The sequence below is a fragment of the Oryctolagus cuniculus genome, chromosome 13 (genome assembly GCF_964237555.1).
Source record: "Oryctolagus cuniculus chromosome 13, mOryCun1.1, whole genome shotgun sequence".
NCBI lineage: Eukaryota > Metazoa > Chordata > Mammalia > Lagomorpha > Leporidae > Oryctolagus > Oryctolagus cuniculus.
In genome coordinates, this window is record NC_091444.1 from 60925075 (window position 1) to 60949246 (window position 24172).

The following is a 24172-nucleotide window of genomic DNA, read 5'->3' on the forward strand; positions in this document are numbered from 1 at the left end:
TGGTTCAATGTGCGCAAAACAATCAATGTGATACACCACATTCACAGACTGCAGAAGAAAAACCATATGATTATCTCAATAGACGCAGAGAAAGCAATAGATAAAATACAACACCCTTTCATGATGAAAACTGAAAGCAAACTGGGTATAGAAGGAACATTCCTCAATAAAATCAAAGCAATTTATGAAAAAACCACGGCCAACATCCTATTGAATGGGGAAAAGTTGGAAGCATTTCCACTGAGATCTGGGACCATACGGGGATGCCCACTCTCACCACTGCTATTCAATATAGTTCTGGAGGTTCTAGCCAGAGCTATTAAGCAAGAAAAAGAAATTAAAGGGATACAAATTGGGAAGGAAGAACTCAAACTATCCCTCTTTGCAGATGACATGATTCTTTATTTAGGGGACCCAAAGAACTCTACTAAGAGACTATTGGAACTCATAGAAGAGTTTGGCAAAGTAGCAGGGTATAAAATCAATGCACAAAAATCAACAGCCTTTGTATAAACAGACAATGCCATGGCTGAGGAAGAACTTCTAAGATCAATCCCATTCACAATAGCTACAAAAACAATCAAATACCTTGGAATAAACTTAACCAAGGACATTAAAGATCTCTACGATGAAAATTACAAAACCTTAAAGAAAGAAATAGAATAGGATACCAAGAAATGGAAAAATCTTCCATGCTCATGGATTGGAAGAATCAATATCATCAAAATGTCCATTCTCCCAAAAGCAATTTATAGATTCAATGCAATACCAATCAAGATACCGAAGACCTTCTTCTCAGATCTGGAAAAAATGGTGCTGAAATTTATATGGAGACACAAGAGACCTCGAATAGCTAAAGCAATCTTGTACAACAAAAACAAAGCCGGAGGCATCACAATACCAGATTTCAGGACATACTACAGGGCAGTTGTAATCAAAACAGCATGGTACTGGTACAGAAACAGATGGATAGACCAATGGAACAGAATAGAAACACCAGAAATCAACCCAAACATCTACAGCCAACTTATATTTGATCAAGGATCTAAAACTAATTCCTGGAGCAAGGACAGTCTATTCAATAAATGGTGCTGGGAAAACTGGATTTCCACGTGCAGAATCATGAAGCAAGACCCCTACCTTACACCTTACACAAAAATCCACTCAACGTGGATTAAAGACCTAAATCTACGACCTGACACCATCAAGTTACTAGAGAACATTGGAGAAACCCTTCAAGATATTGGCACAGGCAAAGAATTTCTGGAAAAGATCCGGGAGGCACAGGCAGTCAAAGCCAAAATCAACTATTGGGATTGCATCAAATTGAGAAGTTTCTGTACTGCAAAAGAAACAGTCAGGAGAGTGAAGAGACAACTGACAGAATGGGAAAAAATATTTGCAAACTATGCAACAGATAAAGGGTTAATAACCAGAATCTACAAAGAGATCAAGAAACTCTACAACATCAAAACAAACAACCCACTTAAGAGACATTTTTCAAAAGAGGAAATCCAAAGGGCCAATAGACACATGAAAAAATGTTCAAGATCACTAGCAATCAGGGAAATGCAAATCAAAATCACACCTCACCCCAGTTAGAATGGCTCACATTCAGAAATCTACCAACAACAGATGCTGGAAAGGATGTGGGGAAAAAGGGACACTAACCCACTAACCAGCAAACTGGTTAAGCCACTATGGAAGTCAGTCTGCAGATTCCTCAGAAACCTGAATATAACCCTACCATACAACCCAGCCATCCCACTCCTTGGAATTTACCCAAAGGAAATGAAATTGGCAAACAAAAAAGCTGCCTGCACCTTAATGTTTATTGCAGCTCAATTCACAATAGTTAAGACCTGGAATCAACCCAAATGCCCATCAACAGCAGACTGGATAAAGAAATTATGGGACATGTACTCTATAGAATACTATACAGCAGTCAAAAACAATGAAATCTGGTCATTTGCAACAAAATGGAGGAATCTGGAAAACATCATACTGAGTGAATTAAGCCAGTCCCAAAGGGACAAATATCATATGTTCTCCCTGATCAGTAACAACTAACCACGTACCAAAAAGGAGTACTGTCAGCATTACAATAGATTACATGCATGGGCCAAGAATTTATAACTCAAAGATCACAGTTACAGCAGCAGGATGGAACCAGAGATATCAGCTCACTGGCTTCAGTACTAGTGTACTTTTCAAGTGCCTAAACCCTGAGGTGAACAGCTCAAGTAAGATTCAGACATCACTGCTCTGACTCAGTTCTTAGCCTTATAGCCTTATTGCCCTTTGGGAACAGCTCTCTACCCAAGTTATTCAAATTCTATCTCCTCTTTAGAAATCCAAGTTCCTGACTAGGAAAAAAAAATGAGTTTCAATCTTAGAAAGTAAAAAAGATGTAACACTTTTTTTTTTTTTTTTTTTGGACAGGCAGAGTGCACAGTGAGAGAGAGAGAGAGAGAGACAGGGAGAAAGGTCTTCTTTACCGTTGGTTCACCCTCCAATGGCTGCTGCAGCTGGCGCACCATGCTGATCTGAAGCCAAGAGCCAGGTGTTTCTCCTGGTCTCCCATATGGGTGCAGGGCCCAAGGACTTGGGCCATCCTCTGCTGCACTCCTGGGCCACAGCAGAGCTGAACTGGAAGAGGGGCAACTGGGTCAGAATCCGGTGCCCCAACCAGGACTAGAACCCGGGGTGCTGGCGCCACAGGCGGAGGATTAGCCTACTGAGCCACAGCGCCAGCCATATAACACTCTTGAAATGCAACTAAAGAAAGGACAAAGTTGAAATGTACAGATGAGAAGAGGCTCCTTTTTAATTCATGCCTCTGTTCCATGAAAGATAAAAGGGAAGACTTACAGGAAGGATTAGATCAGTTTTTTGAAATGCAATAGATCTAGGCCCTATGACTTAGTTAAGCCCTTCAACAAATAAATACAGGAACATTAGTAAGGCAGACAGGTCTCTTGCTCAAGCTTACAAGGATAAATTATTAAACAAGTAATGACACAAAGTGTGACTGATGCTAGAGCCCCAGAGAAGCAGACTGCTATGAGAGCATCTCTCAGGAACACCAAACCCAGTGCGAAGAGAATCAGAGAGAGAATTCAAGGAAAGCTTCCTGGGCAGGAAAAACTTCAACTAATGATTAAAGAATGAATAGTCAGCAATACCCTAAGCTACATCACCAAAGGACAACAAATATAAACAAGGACTCTACTGATTTTGATTTTTCAAAGCATGTTAATAATAAGGGGTTTGCTAGGCAAAGGGTTAAATGTAAAGACAATACAAAGCTTGCTGATATTCCAGTGTCTCAACCTACTGAAGACATGTCCATATGTTGCTTTTATAGGAATGGAAATTTAGCCCAGTAGCTAATGTAGTTTTTACAGCCTTTTGAAATTCCTCTTTCTTTTGGCCAGCGCCGCAGCTCACTAGGCTAATCCTCTGCCTTGCGGTGCCAGCAGAGGATTCTAGTCCCGGTAGGGCGCCGGATTCTGTCCCAGTTGCCCCTCTTCCAGTCCAGCTCTCTGCTGTGGCCAGGGAGTGCAGTGGAGGATGGCCCAAGTACTTGGGCCCTGCACCCCATGGGAGACCAGGAGAAGTACCTGGCTCCTGCCATCGGATCAGTGCAGTGCGCCGGCCGCAGCGCACCGGCTGCGGTGGCCATTGGAGGGTGAACCAATGGCAAAGGAAGACCTTTCTCTCTGTCTCTCTCTCTCACTGTCCACTCTGCCTGTCAAAAATAAAGAAAAAAAAAGAAATTCCTCTTTCTTACTGTTTTATTAAGACCCTAGCTATCTCCTGCCTCAGTTAAGAGGCCAGTTAAATGACCACATCCCACATCAGAGTACCCACCTTCAATTTCCACCTCTGGCTCCTGGCTCCAGTCTCCTGTCAATGGAGACCCTGTGAGCCAGCAGCGATGGCTCAAATAATTAGGTTCCTGCCAGCCACATGGGAAATCTGGATTGAGTTCCCAGCTCCCCACTTCAGCCTCAGCCCAAGTCACAGCTATTATGGGGCTTTTGAGGGGTGAACAAGCAGGTAAGAGTGTAGTCTCTTGCCCCGGTACTTGTTTTCTCTCTTTATCTCTCAAATAAATAAGTAATTTTTTAAAAAGATGTCCTACCCCATTTGGTCAAATTTTGGCCTCTAATAAATTTAGGTAGTAGGTAAAAATGAAGAAACAAAAAAAATCATTAAAGCAATCACAACACCAAGTAAAAATCCCTTAAATTACATGGAATCCTTCACAGTTGACAAGGCATGTTTATCTTTACAATTGACAAATTAGGCAAAGCATGAATAAGGCCAATAGTTTTTCGACTAGACTGAAACTCTAAAGGGTTCAGCCCTCTTTCCACTACTAAGCTGAAAACAGCTGGCCCCATCTCTGATTCTGACTTTGAACCAATCATTTAGCTTCCTTTCACCTTGAATTCTCAAAATATTTCCTCTCAAAGGAGTGATGAGGCTTTTTAGTAAAGAGGTTTGAGACACAAATCACAGTTCAGCAAACATGAGGCAGGTACTGTGCTGATTAATTCACCACTTGAGATGCCCATATTCCATATCAGAGTGCCTGCTCTGGTCCTGGCTACTCAGCTTCCAATCCAATTTCCTGTTAATGCACCTAGGAAGCAGCAGACAATGGCTCAACTACTTGAGTTCCTGCTACCCACACAGGAGACCCAGATAAGAGTTTCTGGCTCCTGGCCTCAGCCTATCCCAGCCCTGGCCACTGAGGCATTTAGGGAATGAACCAGCAAATGGACAATCTCTATCTGTCTTTCTTTCTATGTCTCTGTCACTCTACCTCTCACGTAAGAAAATAAAATTTTTTAAATAGTTGAGCAAAATGAAAGCTCAACCTGAAAAATACAACTCTTAAACTCTTAAAAACACTAGGAAGATCTTATGGAAAAAAAAGGAACTTCAACAATCACCCTTCATCAAAACTTTAATGTCAGAAAAACAAGATGATATTTCTAAAGTTCTTAGAACTCATCTAAATATTTTTAAAAAACCAACACAAAAATTATCTTTTGCCTTCTAAGGAACAAATGTAAAAGCTGATATAATATACCTTGATTTACTCATTTTATAGTTTTGTCTTAATCTGATACTCCTAAAAAGGTCTCTTCCTCCTGCAATAGGAATGATCAATTGAGTTTCATTATGTATGGCAGGAATGGAAGCAGTGATGTGGTAAGAACAGGTTAAGTATCTCCTTCTGAGATGTGAAAAGTAGGTTCTCAGTCTGTCCAGATATCTGTGGACACTCAATGAATTCTTATCATCAGTCTCAAAGCCTTGGAAGCAGCTAAAAAGAAGTCACATCTCTCTTCAAAATTTGGTTTCTATCAAAAAAGGTGGATGAACATTTGGCATAGTGGTTAAGAAGCCACTTGGGGCCGGCACCACGGCTCACTAGGCTAATCCTCCTCCTTGCGGCGCCGGCACACCGGGTTCTCGTCCCGGTCGGGGCGCCGGATTCTGTCCCAGTTGCCCCTCTTCCAGGCCAGCTCTCTGCTGTGGCCAGGGAGTGCAGTGGAGGATGGCCCAAGTACTTGGGCCCTGCACCCCATGGGAGACCAGAAGAAGCACCTGGCTTCTGCCATCGGATCAGCACAGTGCGCCGGCCGCAGAGCGTTGGCTGCGGTGGCCATGGAGGGTGAACCAACGCAAAGGAAGACCTTTCTCTCTGTCTCTCTCTCTCACTGTCCACTCTGCCTGTCCAAAAAAAAAAAAAAAAAAAAAAGCCACTTGGGACACCCCTCATCTCATAGCAGATTGCCTAGGTTTGAGTCTCTATTCCTATCCCAACAGCTTCCTACTAATTCACACCCTGGGAGGCAGCAGGTGATGGCTTAAGTAGATAGGTGCCCACCATACATGTAGGGCACCCACGTTGATTTCCCTGGCTTCAGCCTGGCCCTGTCCCAGCTGTTGCTAAGCATCTAAGGAACAAATCAGTGGATGAGAGATATCTTTCTCTCTCTCTCCCTCCCTCCCTGCATTTCAAATACATAAAAATTTCTATCAAAAAGATTACACTGAAAAAGTTGACAATCATACTGCACTTTCAACAAACAAAAACAGAAAACCAGTTCAAGTGTTGTCAGGTCAGTGAGACAACTGGCAGAGATAAATGAAGGACAAAATGAGTCAGGTAAAATCCTTTGAGTATAAACTTTGCACAACCTTGGCGATGTCAGGTTCAGAAGCAATTAAGTTGCAAAATCTGGTCATTGCACTCGGACCGTCTAGCATGCCATCATCCATGTTGATATCCAGCACCTGGGCTCCCATTTCCACCTGCAATTTAGCGATACTCAGGGCTTCCTGAAGAAAGAATGTGGGGGAAAGTGGCATTAGGAGATGGTGACTCAAGAGAAGGCTAACAAAAGTAATCCCTTATATACCCAGCAGCAGGCTCCCTGATGCTAAGTCTGCCTTCCTTCTAGTATCCTCACAGATTCATCCCTCTTACACATTTCTTCCATCATGTATTTCACATTTGGAACACACCAAGGGTGTTTTCCTGTGATACAGAATCTAAACTTCTCAACCTGGTGGTCAAAGGCTCTGAGGCAGCCCCATCTTCTTACCCAACTGAACTTCCCACTGGCCCCCAATAAACCCTTCACCAGCTGACTCCGTTTCCATCACTGTGCCACAGATCACAATGTCCCTCTGCTTGAAAGCAATCCCTTTCTATTCCATGGTGTTTAAGACACAGCTCGAGTATCATCTCTTCCAAGAAAGGTTCTTAGAATAACCTCCCAAACCTCATGTAACTTTTTGCCTAGACGTGCAAAGCACTCACCACAGGCTGTTAATGGGAGATACATGAAAATAACTGTTGAATTAAATAAATTTCAGTAGATTTTTATGCCGGAAGGCTTTTCAATTCCCTTAACACACTATTATAACTGCACCCTTTAAGAACAGGACACAGTATGTTGTATTTCCCACTTAAGATCATTTAAGGAATATCTTGTAGGATCAGTGTTCCAGAGAACACACTTTGGGAAACATTGCTTATTCCACAATTATCTGTGGCCTCTCATCATAATAACATGGCTTATTACAACCCCATTACCTCATGATTTCCTGAGTACTACTTCACTGCTTGCAAGCAGATCTGAAGTAACTGGAAATCAAGGCAGGTTTCTGCATTGCCTACCCTGAACAACACTTGGCAAATACACACATTTAATAATACTGATGGAAATAGTCGAGAGTTTTTTATAAAATTCTTGCTGTACATTTCACAGCAAAATAAAGTAAGCCAAGTATAAATCAATCATAGATGCTGATGTTATCCTGATTTATTGGCCCAAAAATATCAAACAGAAATTTCTAGCCATCATTGTGACACAACAGGCATGAAACTCTCTGGCCTATGCCACAAGGAAAAATCATTCATAGTGAGCCAAGGTTGCATGGAGAAAAGACCACAATTATATTCAGCAAGTCAAGAAATTCTTCAGTGTCAGTTTAACTCACAAATCTCTGTTCTTGAAGGATTTCATCTAATTGGGGACACACAATATATAGTCCCATAAAATACTACAGGGCTCTGCCATACAATACGTAGATCAAATGCCATGATTATTTCAATATTCAGAAAAGGAAAAGGATTCTATAAACCAAATATGGAGAAAGCTAACTAAGAGGGAGAGTCTTCAGCTGCCAAATGGGAGATGGTTTAAAGGAGGCAAATAGATACACAGTGACAGAGGTACCTGGCCTATATATATTTTTTAAGATTTGTTTATTTATTTGAAAGGCAGAGTTAGAGAAAGCGACAGGGAGATACAGAGAGAAATATCTTCCATCCACTAGTTCACTGCCCAAATGGCAGCACTGGTTGTGGCTGTGCCAGGCCGAAGCCTGCAGCTAGGAGCTTCAACCTTGTCTCCCACATGGGTGCACAGGCCCAGGGACTAGGGTCATCTTCTGTTGCTTTCCCAGGCACATTAGCAAGAAGCTGGATCTGAAGTGCAGCAGCCAGGACTCAAACTGGTGCCCATATGGGATACCAACACTGCAGGCAGTGGTTTAATCTACTGAGTCACAATGCAGGCCCCCAAAGCCCGTCTATTTAGTAAGAGTCACAGAATAACAATCTGATAGTCCAACCTTGTCAAACAGGCCCAAGAGATGCAGTGTTTTGTTTACAGGTGAACCAACTAAGCAAGAGGATAAAACTAGAACTACATTCAGGTCAGCACTCTCTCCATGAAACTACAGAGCACTGAGGGATCATTAAGTCATGGAAAACATTGCACAAAGCCTTCTGAGGGACTGTTTCCTTCTACTGGTTCCACTAAGCAGAGAGAGCAAGCTAGTTAAGGACATGAGCTTGGCAGACTTAGGTTCTATCATTTCCTTGCCGTCAAACAACAGACAATTAATCTCACCTCCCAAGCCTCTGTTCCACTTCAGTAAAATGGGGATAACAATAGTATCCAACTCATGAGCCTGTCAAGACTCAGTAATGAAATAAACACAGTAGCACAGTGAATGGTATATGGAAAAACCCAATCATATGACAGGTATTACTACTTCCACCATTATTTCCTTCTTTTTTTTTTTTTTTTTTTTTTTTTTGATAGGCAGAGTGGACAGTGAGAGAGAGAGACAGAGAGAGAAAGGTCTTCCTTTGCCGTTGGTTCACCCTCCAATGGCCGCCGCTGCAGCCGGCGCACCGCGCTGATCCGATGGCAGGAGCCAGGATCCAGGTGCTTTTCCTGGTCTCCCATGGGGTGCAGGGCCCAAGCACCTGGGCCATCCTCCACTGCACTCCCTGGCCATAGCAGAGAGCTGGCCTGGAAGAGGGGCAACCGGGACAGAATCCGGCGCCCCGACCGGGACTAGAACCCGGTGTGCCGGCGCCGCAAGGTGGAGGATTAGCCTATTGAGCCACGGCGCCGGCAATTATTTCCTTCTTCCTAAAACATTCTATTCTCAATGTCAAATCCAACAAATCTGAGAGCTAAAAGGAACAACACAGGATAGGCATAGAAATCAAAACATAAATATAAATATTGCCAACTGAAAAACATACAACTACAAAGGGCTATAGCACTTTAGAGGGAATAAACATGAGCAAAGGCATGGAGGCAGAGGCAAGTTTCCTGGAATGTTTAGGTAACAAGTCAGGAGGGAAGGTAGTTTAGTGCATAAATGGAGAGGACAGAATGACAGCCTAAGGAGACTCAATTTTATCCTATACCCAGAAAAAAAAAGGAGATAAGAAGGCCCCTGTAATGCATTGGCAGAGGAAGTTGGAAGGCAGACAGCCCTTCATGCAATAATAACTAACAGGTCCATAAAGGGTGATAAATGAGCCCTCCCCTTGTGATAAAAATTCAATCTGATACTGGTTTCTAGAAGATCTATTTCCTAAAAGCTGCAAAACCTTAAAGCAAGAAAAAGCTGGACGATTAAATTGACCATCATTAAAACTGAGACTAAATGACTTCATTTTTAATACTTGCAGAAGAAAATCTACCCAGACATCTTCAGTAGGCCTTGTTTTGATTGATTTATGCTGACCAAGTTTAAAAACACCATGGCCACAACTATCACATAAACTTTCCAAGGCAAAAGCCTATCACTTTCATCTGTTTATTTATTTTAGTTTACAGCTAACAAAACAATACCTTCATCAATCAGCATTTGATGTGGTCATGAAGAATTGAACAGGAATTTTCTTGGCTTTCACTTTCCCCAGAAAGATTTGTGAGAAGCCAAAATGAAACATTTTCAAATTTTTTAACTTATTTCACAATTAACAGAAATAGCTAGAACCTGAATTCTCCACCATCTCATCCCATTTCGTGCCCCAAATGCAGTACATTTTGACAAATATTAATGATAGCAGCTTTGATTTTTTTGAAGCCTCATCCTCCCACCAGCCCAGGCAGCTGCAAACACACATTACCATCACCGCACACTTCCCAACAGCTCTACTAATAACACTAGTAAAGTCAGAAAGCTGTTGCGTTTACATGCTGTCTAGCCAAAGACATGGCAGATGCCTCAGAGGTCTTATGAAGATGCTCACTTCATAGTTTCCTGCCATGATGAGTTTAGCAAACTTCCTTGATCCTGCAACGTTACAGCGCTCTCCAATGTTAACAAAGTTGGTGTACGGTCCAATCCTGAAGGGCTCTAGACCTTAAAAGGAGAAGCATTTTGAAAATTTTCTGAAAATGCATATGGATGACATGAGACAAACATAAATGTTTTCACAAGAAATAAATTACTTGCCGTCGCCCATCTGAGTACATAAGTGATCCAATGTGGAAACAGGACCACAGTGTTCTCCAAATTCAAAAGACTACTTGTTGCAGCTACATTTATAACTAGAACTCTCCAAAGAAGAAATATTTCAGGGTTTTGTGTTGCAAATATCCCTAAAGGGCCAAATTATACCATCTCTGAAACATTGGGAAAAATCATTACCTTCTCCCTTATTTAAACCATTAAGTCTGAAGTTTTTACTCTGTGAATGTTTCAATGACATTATTTCAGTTACCATAAGTAGTACAGCTGTTGCTCAGTGTACGTCCTATATAAAGGATGATGGGAGACAACAGGTTAACCAAGTGTCTAGGGCAAAAGCCACGAAGAAAGTTGAATCACAAGACTGTTCCACAGATGTCCCTGCAAACATTAGCTTGAGGCTAGATGGAGCAAGCTTTCTTAATCCTACTAACATTGAGTTTAGAGCTTTACTTCATCTCCTTGACCCAAAAGCCAAAAACTCACAACAAGCAAGGTTGAATCCAGTTATGAGGAAGGACCAAGGTTGAGTCCTGAGACAGCAGTCACTGTGGCAGATCCACCACCAATAAGCTGACTCTAGGCAAGCCACCTGAGCTTTTGGTACCTGCTTCTTTATTTATCAAGAAGTAATAACATCTATCTTGATATAGGCTAATTTAAGGACAAATATCAGATAATACATTAGGATACATTTTATACTGATGCAAAAAGCAACATATGTGTAAGGAACAAGTACAACTGTTCTACTATTCACGTACTTAAGTATTAAGAGACACACAGTCTCCTGGATAGTTAAAGGCAGGTTCTGAAGACAGAGGGTCTTGGGTTCAAATCATTTACCTGACTAACCTGGGGCAATTCCTACACAGCTCCTGAGCTTACAAAATAAGAGACTGTAAGTCGCCTACCTTATAACATAATTTTAAATGTGAAACTGGATAACACTAATAAGCATAAAATTTACACCAGCATCACAGCAGTCATTATTAATTAAAAAAAAGAATAGCTTGAGTACTATAACAAAGCACTGGTTGAGGAAGTAAGAGGGAGAGAAAAATAATGAATATAAGTTCAATAATTTTAAAACTATTCCAGGCTATTTGTTACCTGAGAAGACTACCAATTCCAAAAGTGTTGGCTTATGATTTCCCTCGCCTCTGGAAATGAATCTCATAGCATCAGCCTCACAGGTTAGTCTAGGGCTGTCCATGACCCCAAATCTGACCCTGAGGCTTATAGGACAGGCAAACAGGGATGCCAACATTTAAATGCTGAGAAGTCCTCTTGTGACCTCCCTTTGATTTTTGCACAGAGCACTTATGATCTACAATGAATGTGAAGTCTCTGATAAAAAAACTATATTTCTCTCAAGTTTGCAATGTATAAAAGAGCAATTTTTAAAATTGTGCTTGATGATTTTTTTAATAAAGATTTATTTATTTATTTGAGAGGTAGAGTTACAGACAGCAAGAGGGACAGACAGAGAGAGAAGTCTTCCTTCCGTTGGTTCACTCCCCAGATGGCCACAATGGCCAGAGCTGCGCCGATCCGAAGCCAGGAGCCAGAAGCTTCTTCCAGGTCTCCTGTGCACACGGATGCAGGGGCCCAAGGACTTGGGCCATCTTCTACTGCTTTCCCAGGCCATAGCAGAGAGCTGGATTGGAAAAGGGGCAGCCAGGACTAGAACCAGCACCCATATGGTATGGCAGCACTGCAGGCAGAGGATTAACCTACAGCACCACAGCACTGGCCCCTTGATCTCTTCTTTTAAAAATTTAATTGAAGGTGACTGTTAGAGGAATTTAGAAATAATGCATGATATTCACATTGGAGAAAAAGGATTCTTTCATCCTTACATATAAATTATTTCTTAAAAATCATATGTAGGGGCCGATGCTGTGGCATGGTGGGTAAAGCTGCCGCCTACAGTGCCTGCATCCCATATGGGCACCAGTTCAGGTCCTGGCTGCTCCACTTTTTTTAAAAACTTTTATTTAATAAATATAAATTTAGAAAGTACAACTTTTGGATTATAGTGTTTTTTTCCCCCCATAACCACCCTCCCATCTCCTACTCCCTCTCCCATCCCATTCTTCATTAAGATTCATTTTTAATTATCTTTATATACAGAAAATCAACTTAGTATATACTAAGTAAAGATTTCAACAGTTTGCACTCACACAGATATACAAAGTATAAAGTACTGTTTTAATACTAGTTTTACCGTTAATTTGCATAGTACAACACATAAAGGACAGAGATCCTATATGGGGAGCAAGTGCACAGTGACTCCTGTTGTTGATTTAATAATTGACACTCTTATTTATGACGTCAATAATCACCTGAGGCTCTATCATGAGCTGCCAAGGCTATGGAGGCCTCTTGAGTTCACAAACTCCGATCTTATTTAGACAAGGCCATAATCAAAGTAGAAGTTCTCTCAGCCTTTCAGAGAAAGGTACCTCTTTCTTTGATAGCCCGTTCTTTCTGCTGGGATCTCACTCACAGAGATCTTTCATTTGGGTCATTTTGTTTGCTACAGTGTCTTGGCTTTCCATGCCTGAGAAACTCTCATGGGCTTTTTAGCCAGATCTGAATGCCTTAAAGGCTGATTCTGAGGCCAGAGAGCTATTTAGGGCATTTGCCATTCTATGAGTCTGCTGTGTATCCTGCTTCCCATGTTGGATCGTTCTCTCCTTTTTAATTCTATCAGGCATTATTAGCAGACACTAGTCTTGTTTATGTGATCCCTTTGACACTTAATCCTATCTTTATGGTCAATTATGAACTGAAACTGATCACTTTGAGATGGCATTGGAACATGCCACCTTGATGGGATTTGGAATCCCCTGGCAGGTTTCTAGATCTACCATGAGGGGTAAGTCCAAGTACTGCACATCTCCTCCCTTTCTTATTCCCACTCTTATTTTTTAACAGGGATCAGTTTTCAGTTAAATAAGAATAATTGTGTGTTAATTAAAGAGTTCAACCAATGGTATTAAGTAGAACAAGAAAATACTAAAAAGAATAAAATAGTAAGCTGTTCCTCGACAGTCAGGACAAGGGCTGATCGAGTCATTGTTTCTCATAGTGTCCATTTCACTTCTACAGGTTTCCTTTTAGGTGCTCAGTTAGTTGTCACATATCAGGGAGAACATATGATATTTGTCCATTTGGGACTGGCTTATTTCACTCATCATGATGTTTTCCTGATTCCTCCATATTGTTGCAAATGACCAGATTACTTTTTTTTTTACTGCTGTATAGTATTCTATAGAGTACATATCCCATAATTTCTTTATCCAGTCTTCTGTTGATAGGCATTTAGGTTGATTCCATGTCTTAACTACTGTGAATTGAACTGCAATAAATATTGAGATGCAGAGAGCTCTTTTATTTGCTGATTTAATTTCCCCTGGGTAAATTCCAAGGAGTGGGATGGCTGGGTCATGAGGTAGGGCTATATTCAGGTTTCTGATGAATCTCCAAACTGTCTTCCATAGTGGCTTTACTAGTATGGCTGTTCCACTTCTAATCCAGCTCTCCGCTGTGGCCTGGGAGGGCACTGGAGGATGGTCCAAGTCCTTGGGCCCCTGCACCGCGTGGGGGACCTAGAAGAAGCTCCTGGCTCCTGGCTTCAGATCAGCACAGCTACGGCCATTGCAGCCATTTGGGGAGTGAACCAGCAGACAAAAGGTATCTCTCCGTCACTGTTTCTCCCTTACTAACTCTGCCTTTCAAATAAATAAATCTTTTTTTAAAAAGAGGGGGGAGGTAGACTGAAGAAGTATGTTGATTACCTCAATTTCATACTTCCTCATTGGGATTAATTGTATGCAGTATGTTCTGACTGACAAAAGTTGATGTTACTTTTACTGTTAATTGTATTTCATTTTATTTTTCTTACACTAGCATAAGGAACAGGCGCTGGTATTATAGTGGAGTGGTTAAGGCTCATACCTGCATCCCATAAGGGCACCAACTCTTATGGGAGTTGCTCCACTTCCAACCTAGCTCCCAGCTAATGGCCTGGGAAAAGAATCGGAAGATGGCCCAGGTGTTTGGGTCCTGGCCACCTTCATGGGAGACCAATATGAAGCTCCTGGCTCCTGGTTCTGTGTAGATATCTGGGGAGTGAACCAGTAGATGGAAGATATCTCTCTATCTTTCTCTCTCTCTCTCCCGCTCTCTAACTCTGACTTTCAATTCAAATAAATAAGTCTAAAAAAAAAAAGAAACAAAAATATTTCCATTTTAGAGAGATATTAAATTCTATACAAATTATATGCTACTAGAGATATGCTATTTCCCATGTGTATTATTTATAGATTCTCTGAAAAAAATCATACATTTTTGGCTTAAAGTTCCTATCTAACATTTTAAGAAAATATTGAGGCAAGAATATGAAATTTTAAAGTTTTTTTCCTAACAGTTGGAATGACTTGTTTTACAAACCTTCCTTATTTGACTATCAAAACTCACACTAAGAATCAAACACAAAGTAAATACACAACTCCTTATAAAGTCCTAAATACACAGCAAATCTTAAGATTACAACAGAATATTTTGTAAGTAAATGAAATTTGCTTATATGCTGCTGCCATCACCAAACACTAGACCTTGGTAGTTTGGAATTTTCCATAGCTAGTACCAAGCTGCCAATTAAAATTGTAAAACACAGCACAATAGTTACAGGGCCAATAAAGATCTCACTATAACCTGGGCAAATCACTCACTTTTACCCCAAAGTTGACATCTACCTACCACAACCCCTAATACAACAAATGGTTCATTATAATTTACACAACTGCCAAGATAAATATGTACTCTTCTTTGACCTAATAAACAAATCGCTTGGCACAAACATCACTATCCCTTAGACTAAACATAGTAAATATGCTCTATAACTAGTCTCTCTTATGATTTGATTATTGTTCATAGTCCTTGTTTGTATTCTTGTGGAACAGTGGTCTCTCTACTTTTACTCGTTGAACATTATGGTTCATGGCACATTAGGCCTGTGATTACAAAGTAAAGTGAAAGCATATTATTGCAAAAATTAAAAGGAAAAAAAAAGGAAGGAAGGGAGATTGAGAGAAGCAGGGAAAAGGGAATTATAGTTATCTTCTTAGAATTGTATCTATGAAATACATGAAATCTGTCCCCTTTATAATAATAAGAATTTTTTTAAAAGAAGTACTTTCTCAAACTATAAACACTATATCTTCATGACATACCAGAGAGTGACATGTATCCTTCAAAAACAGTGGCAGGTGGAATTCTAGGCTTACAATTTTTCACAGCTTCAGCAATTTCCCTGAGTCGGAAAAAAGAAAGAAAGAAACATTATATCCATTAATTCAGAATAAAATTAATTTAAACTAATTACAGCTATGAAATTAAGACTAATGAACAAAAAAATAAACATAACTAAGCAACTAATTATATACTTACTTCCAAATGTGCAGCCACAGTTTCCCTTTTTTTCAACAATGCAGAAAATTAATCAACTAACTTTTATATGCCTGCCCAGTTGGCTGTGCACTAGCTGTGTTGCTTCTCTCCCAAAGTTGTGAACCTGACGTTGTTTGACCGTTTTTGCAAATGCAAACAGCAACCTTCATATCTTCTCCCCAAATACACAGATGTTCATCAAATTCACACCTAAAACATGCCCTTGCTTTCAACTCAACGTTTTAACAGAAAAAAGGCTTCAGCTTTGAGGAGGAGCAGCAGACAAGAGCAGAGGGGCTGAGAACGGAGAGAATTAGGTCCTGTGGATCTGTTTTAACTAATGCACATGCATAGTAGACAGCAATAAGGCACTAACACTCCAAAATAATTACTTCTAAAATCTTGTAATGAATCATATCTTTGCTCAATCAGGAAAAATCTGGCTGTTCTACTAAATTTATCAGAATCAATAAGAACTACTCACTCTAGTGTCTGTCACCCATAATTAGTATTTGGGTATCTAAGTAAAAGCACCAAATAAATACAAATAGACAGATAAAGATGCCACACAAATAAACACAAAGGTGTTTAAAACAACTCTTCTTCTGAAAGAGGAAATAATCTTCAAAACAGTAAGAATCTGTGATCTGAAGATCAGCTATATTCAACTACTAATAGCTTTCACATACTATTTTTTTTTTTTTTTTTTTTTTTGACAGGCAGAGTGGACAGTGAGAGAGAGAGACAGAGAGAAAGGTCTTCCTTTGCTGTTGGTTCACCCTCCAATGGCCGCCACGGCTGGCGTGCTGCGGCCGGCGCACCGCGCTGATCCGATGGCAGGAGCCAGGTGCTTTTCCTGGTCTCCCATGGGGTGCAGGGCCCAAGTACTTGGGCCATCCTCCACTGCACTCCCTGGCCACAGCAGAGAGCTGGACTGGAAGAGGGGCAACTGGGACAGAATCCGGCGCCCCGACCGGGACTAGAACCTGGTGTGCCGGCGCCGCAAGGCAGAGGATTAGCCTAGTGAGCCGCGGCGCCGGCCTGCTTCACATACTATTTAAAAGATTTTATTTATTTATTTGAAAGGCAGAGTTAGAGAGAGGGAGAGAGGTGGGGGGAGAGAGAGGGAGAGGGAGGGAGAGAGATGGAGGGGGGAGAGGGAGGGAGAACCTTCCATTTGCTGACTCACTTTCCAAATGGCCACAATAGCCAGGGTTGGGACAGGCCAAAGCAAGGAGCTTCTTCCAGGTCTCCCACACAAGCATAGGGGCCCAGGAATTTGGGCCATGTCCCACTGCCCTCCCAAGAGCATTAGCAGGGAGCTGGATCAGAAGTAGAGCAGCCAGGACTATTCAGCATCATATGGCATGCCGGCACTACAGATGGTGGTTTAACCACTGAGCCACAGTTCCAGCCCCTTAACAGATATATTTTAAAAATTTGATTTAAGAAGATAGATACCACAGAAATCCAAAAAAAAGTACTGAAATTTAGATATGTGCATGAAAACAGACTTGGAATATTGAGAAGCTTGCCTCAAAATATGATCATCAATCACTCTAGGGGAAAAGAAAAAAGAAAAATAGTCCTAAATTATGTTCTATTCCACCAAAATTCAATCTTCCCATTAGCCACAAAAGTATAATGAGTTAAATACATTCCAGGTCATGCTCTGTTTCACTCCCCTTCTTCATACACTCACTTCAAAAGGTGAATGAAGCAATGACCGTGCACCAAGCAAAGAAAAGATACTTTTCCTGACTTCAGGACACTTGTCCTAGGCGGCGCTGTGGCTCACCTGGCTAATCCTCCGCCTGCAGCGCCGGCACCCTGGGTTCTAGTCCCGGTCGGGGCGCCGGATTCTGTCCCAGTTGCTCCTCTTCCCAGTCCAGCTCTCTGCTGTGGCCCGGGAGGAAGTGGAGGATGGCCCAAGTGCTTAGGCCCTGTACCCACATGGGAGACCAGGAGGAGGCGCCTGGCTCCTGGCTTCGGAGAGCCGGCCGTAGCAGCCATTTGGGGGGTAAACCAATGGAAAAAGGAAGACCTTTCTCTCTGTCTCTCTCTCTCTGTCTAACTCTGCCTATCAAAAAAAAAAAAAAAAAAAAAAGACACTTGTCTTCTTTCCATAAAAGAATCTAATGGAAACATGCATTTACCCACAAAAAATAGGAGCTGTCCCTCTTTCAGCACTCAAATATTATTCAGGTATTTCAAAGTAGAATATTATGATTTATAGAATTTCTCTTATATTATTCAAGGAAGAAAGCTGGGAATAAAATAAGAATAGCAAAACCTTGAAAATTATGGCAATATTAAAAATAGGCATATGGAGGTTTGTTTAATTATTTATCTACTTTTTTGGAGGAATTTTTCATAATAAAGAGATCTATTCAATCTATTCATTTGTAAGGACAGCCATAACAATGTACTACAGATAGCGAGGGTGACTGAAACAACAGAAATGTATTGTTTCACAATTTGGGTGACAAAAGTCTAAGATAAAATTGGCAGGGTCTCTCTTTTTTTTTTCGGTTTATGTATTTATTTGAGAGGTAGAGTTACAGAGTGAGAGGGAGAGACAGAGAGAAAGGTCTTCTTTCCATTGGTTCACTTCCCAGATGGCCACAATGGCCAGAGCTGCGCCGATCCGAAGCCAGGAGTCAGGTAATTCTTCCTGGTTTCCCATGCAGGTGCAGGGGCCCAAGAACTTGGGCCATCTTCTACTGCTTTCCCAGGCCACAGCAGAGAGCTGGATTGGAAGAATGGCAGCTGGGACTAGAACCAGAGCCCATATGGGATGCCTGTTCCACTGGCAGAGGATTAATCTACTGTGTCACGGAACCAGCCAGGGTCTGTCTTTCAAAAGGCCTTTTCCACTGGCCTGCAAACAGCTTTCTCCCAAGTTTCTTTATAAGGTTTTCCTCTGTGTATGCATCTGTGTCCTCTTCAGGACTTCAGTCATATTGAACTAGGGTCTACCCATATGATCTCATTTTACCTTACTACCTCTTGCTCAAAAGCCCTGTTCTGAGACACGAGAGGTTAGAACTTCCACAGTCACATTCTGAGATACTAGGAGTTATGACTCCAACATATGAACTCCAGGGGAAAAGAATTCTGCCCATAACAAAAGTACCTAGAGGTGAGTATTACCTGATATGAGCTGGTGTTGAACCACAGCATCCACCAACTATATTGACCAAGCCATCCATAGCAAAGTTCTGTATTTAAGAAAAGATAAAAGTTTCAGCAAATCCATCTACATTCTAAACTAAACACTACCAACTCAGCACAAAAGCCATCTAATTTCCCTAATAAAATTATACTAAAAACACAGCTAAACTTACTTAATTAACTAGACATAATTAATTAGACATAAAGATTATACATGCCTTAGATATAAAGGTAAAACCTGAGAATCACTCATAGCCTATGAGATCCTTTATACCATTTAAAGTGCAGTGGGAAATGTATTCATTTATCTAATGATATTAAAGAAATTTTTACCCATAGATTGAAGTGAATGAATGTGAGCTTCATTACACATTTACATACAACATGAATATTAGCTTTTCAATGTAAATTAAAAACTTTTTAAAGTAAAAATTTCAGTTCCTGTACCATAGCCTCATTCAAGTATTCCAACTACCACATGTGTGAGTGGCTACATATTAGACATCACAGATCTCAAGTTTAACTACAAGCTAGTGAGTAAAGGGCATAATAACTAAGAGGAAGTCAAAGAACTGAAAAGTCAATGTGAGTGAATCAGGCATCAGCAGATGAGCACACTAAGGAGCAGTAAAGGGTATTTGTTTCCTGATCTAGGATTCAAGGATGGCAAGTATCTGGAGAAAGGGAGGACGATGAATATGGCAATGGGAAACCTTGGGGGTAAGGGGAGGAAGGCAACCACTTGGGAGAGGTGCAGAGGAAGTAACATCTCAGAAGAGAAGCAAATGTCGACTGGTTTGGGGTGGGCCCCACTGGGAATTTTCCAGTGATCACCAGTGTCAATCAGAGACAGGATGCTAACAGCCAGTCCTTCTCATGCCTCTACTACCTTAATACAGAGTAACTAAACTTTCTATTAATACATATATATATATCTGAGGGGAAATTCTGCAACTAAATAGTATAACTCTAAAATGCCATCACTTAAAAACCCAAGTGAGAGAACATTCCTGACCTTAAGGTGTGCAGCCATAATGGAAGGTGTCTCATCATAGTCACCAAAGGTGTTTGGGAGACCTGAGAAAGAATTTCATCCATTATTAACTACCTTCACAAGTACACATTCTATGTTTAAAGGCTTTAGGTTAAAAGTTAAATTTTATATCAAATTTTATATCAAATGATTGCTTACAAAAACAAATACTCATGACAATACATAGTAAATAGATACCACACCTCCAAAAAAATCACTGAGAAAAATAAACATTCACCATTTCTTTTTCATTTCAAAGAAAAGATTGACTGTTATATGGCACAGAACGCCACTACTCCACTGCCTTCCCATAATGGAAATCCATTCTTCTTAACAAAAGGTTCTTAGGTAGGGAGCAGTACTAGGTATCTTTTGAACTAATGAGCATCTGAAATGTAATTGAAAGCAAAGACAACCAATCTGCTTTCAAACAAATTCTCTCAAGTAACAATTTAGTCTCTACCCAGTTTTCTGTTTTATTTATTATCCCCATCTAGTTACCTTATTTCTGGTGGGAAATAAAATTTACTAGGCATTAAAATGTATATATTTGGAGAAAGAAGCATTTACCTAGAAACCTGGCTAACTCAGATTAGCAAGTTTAAGTGAATGATTTAAGAAGCGTCTACAAATATCATCAGAATTTTTACACTCAATAAACTGGAAGTCAGCTTTTCTGCTAACAGAGCAGAGCAGAGAGAAGTAATCCTTCTTCTCTTCTTTATACTCATCCTTCTGGCCACTTCCACATGATAGGCACTGTCACCAAAGTGACATTGGATTAAATTATGCTCTGGGACCGGCACTGTGGCATAGTCGGTGAGGCCGCCACCTGTGGTGCCGGCATCCCATACAGGCTTCAGTTCCGGCCCCGGTTGCTCCACTTCCAATCCAGCTCTCTGTTGTGGCCTGGGAAAGCAGTGGAGGCTAGCCCAAGTCCTTGGGCCCCTGCATCCATGTCAGGGACCCAGAGGAAGCTCCTGGCTCCTGGCTTCAGATTGGTGCAACTCCAGCCATTGGGACCATTTGGAGAGTGAACCAGCAGATGGAGGACTTCTTTCTCTCTCTGCCTCTGCCTCTCTGTAACTCTGCCTTTCAAATACATAAATCTTTAAAATAAAATATAGTTCACTTTGAACAGTTTGTAAGAAATTAAAAATTTCTTAAAAATAATAAATAAACTATGCTCTGGTCAGTTATGTGTCCAGGCCCATTCCCTGAAGGTATGTCCTCCAACGTAGCTTCAGACTGAAGCAAACCATTTCTTCAGATTTGAGTGGAAATATTGGTCTAGTCCTAAGCACTCTTCGTACGGAAAACTCCTGTTGAATGTTGACTATATACAAAGAAGTGAAAAACTTTAAATCAAAATCTGTTACCCAATCTGTGGAAGTATCTCCCCTAGAAACACAAACCTGCATTGGGATAACAGATGATATAGGATGTGGTACATTTTCCAATTGTTTCAATAAAAGGTCTCATTTCAGCTGCACCCAGAGCACAATTTAATCCAATGCTGGAAAAACAAAAAGAAGATATTAGAAGCATTACCTTTCAAAGTACCTATGCATATGTAAGTAATGACAGGGCCAGCGCCATGGCGCAGTGGATTAATCCTCCGCCTACGGCACCAGCATCCCATATGGGCACCGGTTCTAGTCCCAGCTGCTCCTCTTAACATTTGCATCCAAAAAGCCCTTTGTTCCAAGAGGAACAGGTGGGGAAGCAAGACCCATCTCCTTAAACCCCCCCCACCCCCCCCCACCCCCCCCCCCCCCCCCCCCCCGGTCTCAACCACACTGCGCGCTCAGCCCTCTGCCTCTATGCTGAGTCACCCGCCTGGTCTGGCCAGGTGTAATCTCTCCACCCAACCATGTAACCTCACTCCTTCCCCCGCCCCCAGTCCGAGAGAATGGGCACCCTCTCAGGCTCTGTCTGGAGAGGTGCCCATCCATCCTTACGGATGTCCCTTCCCTAATAAACCTTGCTATTTTACCTCCCACTACTCTCTGTCTCACACCTGAATTCTTTCTTGCGCGAAGACAAGAACCCTGAAATTTCTCCAGTAACAGGATGAAGATCCTTGCTTTAGGCTTCAGTCTGGCCCAGCACTGGCTGTTGTAGTCATCTGGGAAGTGAACCAGTAGATGGAAGATCGGTATCCCTCTCTCCTCTCTCTCTCTCTCTGTCTCTGTGAAACTCTTTCAAATAAATAATTTTTTTTAAGATTTATTTATTTATTTGAAAGTCAGAGTTACAGAGAGAGGAGAGGCAGAGAGAGAGAGTCTTCCATCTGACGGTTCACTCCCCAGATGGCTGCAACGGCCGGAGCTATGCCGATCCAAAGCCAGGAGCCAGGAGCTTCTTCCTGGTCACCCACATGGGTGCAGGGGCTCAAGAACTTGGGCCATCTTGTACTGCTTTCCCAGGCTACCGCAGAGAGCTGGATCTGAAGAGGAGCAGCTGGAACCAAAACCGGTGGCAATATGGGATGCTGGCGCTTCAGGCCAGGGTGTTAACCCACTGAGCCACAGCGCCGGCCCCCAAATAAATAAATCTTTAAAAAAATAAAATAGAAAGAATTCCCACCTATACCAAGTTAGACTGCTTCTGCTTCTGGTTGCCAGATACATAGCAAGGGGCATTGTTAGTAAAATGGCACAGTCTTATCTGTGGCACCATCTATGCCCGGGATGCCATGTTAGGCCCTGGCCCCCATCACCACCTTGCATAGTAGGCTTCGGTCTTAAGACCCATGGTCCAACCACAGGTGTCAGCTCCACCCTCACCCTAATGGGACTCCCTGCTCCTACTCCCCTGCCCTCCTCCCCCCCCAACCAAAGTTTTAATAGGATCTGTTCCTGAACACGTGCTGTCTCTCTCTTACTCTCCTCCTCCAACCTCCCCAACTATAAGCCTTTCCTCTAACTCTGATGTTTGGTGTATTTTGTGGCGGCCTTACAGGCATGGCCTTAAAATGTGCAAAGCATTGCCTTAAAAATTTAAATGACGGATAGCAGCTTTAAAGTGTTACTTGTGATCTGAAACTACAAGGGGCTCACCTACAGAGAAATACTTGGCTGGGCCAGAAGCTAGAAGAACTCTCCCAGCCCCTCAAATTGACTTACTTAGCAGTGGTCTTCTCAAGCTCTGGAGCGAAAAGTTGAAAGTACTTAAAGGAAAACCAATACACCATGGAAAGGGCACAGGGGAAATATGTGGAAGCAATCCCCTCCCAGGTCACATCTGTAGCCATCAGAAAGGAGTCCCCAAAAGGAAGAGAATCATGGAAAGACTGATCACTCACCAGAGTGGGTCTGCATGAGACACACTGATGACAAATGCCTCCCCAGTCTGTCCAGAAAGAGTCCGTCCACTTTTGTCAACAATCGTCCCTGAAATCTGAGTTAGCAAAGTAAGTGAAGTCAACAATGCTCATTCAGATGCAAATTTAGAACATAGACACAAAGACAAAATAAAATGAACAAGCTTTCTTTGTTCTTTTATGAGAACTAAGAAACTAAGACAGTATTTTCTGTTAACAGAACAGACATATGATAAGGAGCTCAGGGAAGAGACAGAAAGCCATCAAAGTAGAGAAAAGCACTGAAGCAAATGCAATGCCCAAATCAGCTTTCAAACTCACAGGTCCAGTTCCATTGAAGGAGCTTTCCCAGAGATGCCTCAGGTTATTCTAGCCTTTTGATGTTAAACATCTGATTTATTAACATCTTTTGTTTCAGTTCAATTCCATTCTCATTGAGCAATCTTAGGATTCTCATAGGTCTGCCTATTAAGTTAATGAACTAGCAGTCTAGTGTCTTCAGCACTGGGACCTAATAAGACTGAGCATGTAAACCTTTGGCAGGAAACCTGACCAGCCAAGCTTTTTTTTGAACAGCTTGCTTCTCAACAACCACTTCTAGATTCATTTTCTTTGTCTACTATTGATCTAGAAGTGGTAGTAGGAGGAAGGTTAACAGAGGAAATTAAGGTAGATATTTTCTAAGAGATACCATCAATATTCCACTATGCCAGGAGCGGTAGAAAGAGGGAGACCTATGCTCACAATGACAATCATTAATAAAATACAAATTTTACATTGCAAACATTTTAAAACTTACAAAGATAGGCCGGGGAGTATACTTCTCTTCAAAAAGTTGCTGTAGTGCAAACAAGGCTGCCTGTCAG

At 41.5% G+C, this 24172-nt stretch overlaps 1 protein-coding gene across 9 annotated transcripts in view; it reads right to left on the reverse strand.

The window, feature by feature from the left end:
• The window catches only part of MTR (5-methyltetrahydrofolate-homocysteine methyltransferase), a 148259-nt gene that overhangs the window by 94860 nt on the left and 29227 nt on the right, over positions 1–24172 (reverse strand). For 6 of the 9 annotated variants that reach the window (XM_070055569.1, XM_051820745.2, XM_051820744.2 and 3 more), the window contains 8 exons: positions 24106–24165; positions 23289–23383; positions 21397–21497; positions 19964–20025; positions 18928–18995; positions 15558–15637; positions 10097–10209; positions 6223–6363 (listed from right to left, as the gene is read on the reverse strand). In XM_070055569.1, coding sequence (XP_069911670.1) covers positions 6223–6363; positions 10097–10209; positions 15558–15637; positions 18928–18995; positions 19964–20025; positions 21397–21497; positions 23289–23383; positions 24106–24165 — 720 coding nt within the window. The remainder of the gene's footprint in view (positions 1–6222; positions 6364–10096; positions 10210–15557; positions 15638–18927; positions 18996–19963; positions 20026–21396; positions 21498–23288; positions 23384–24105; positions 24166–24172) is intronic. The other 3 variants (XM_070055574.1, XM_070055573.1, XM_070055572.1) reach the window with 2 other exon arrangements.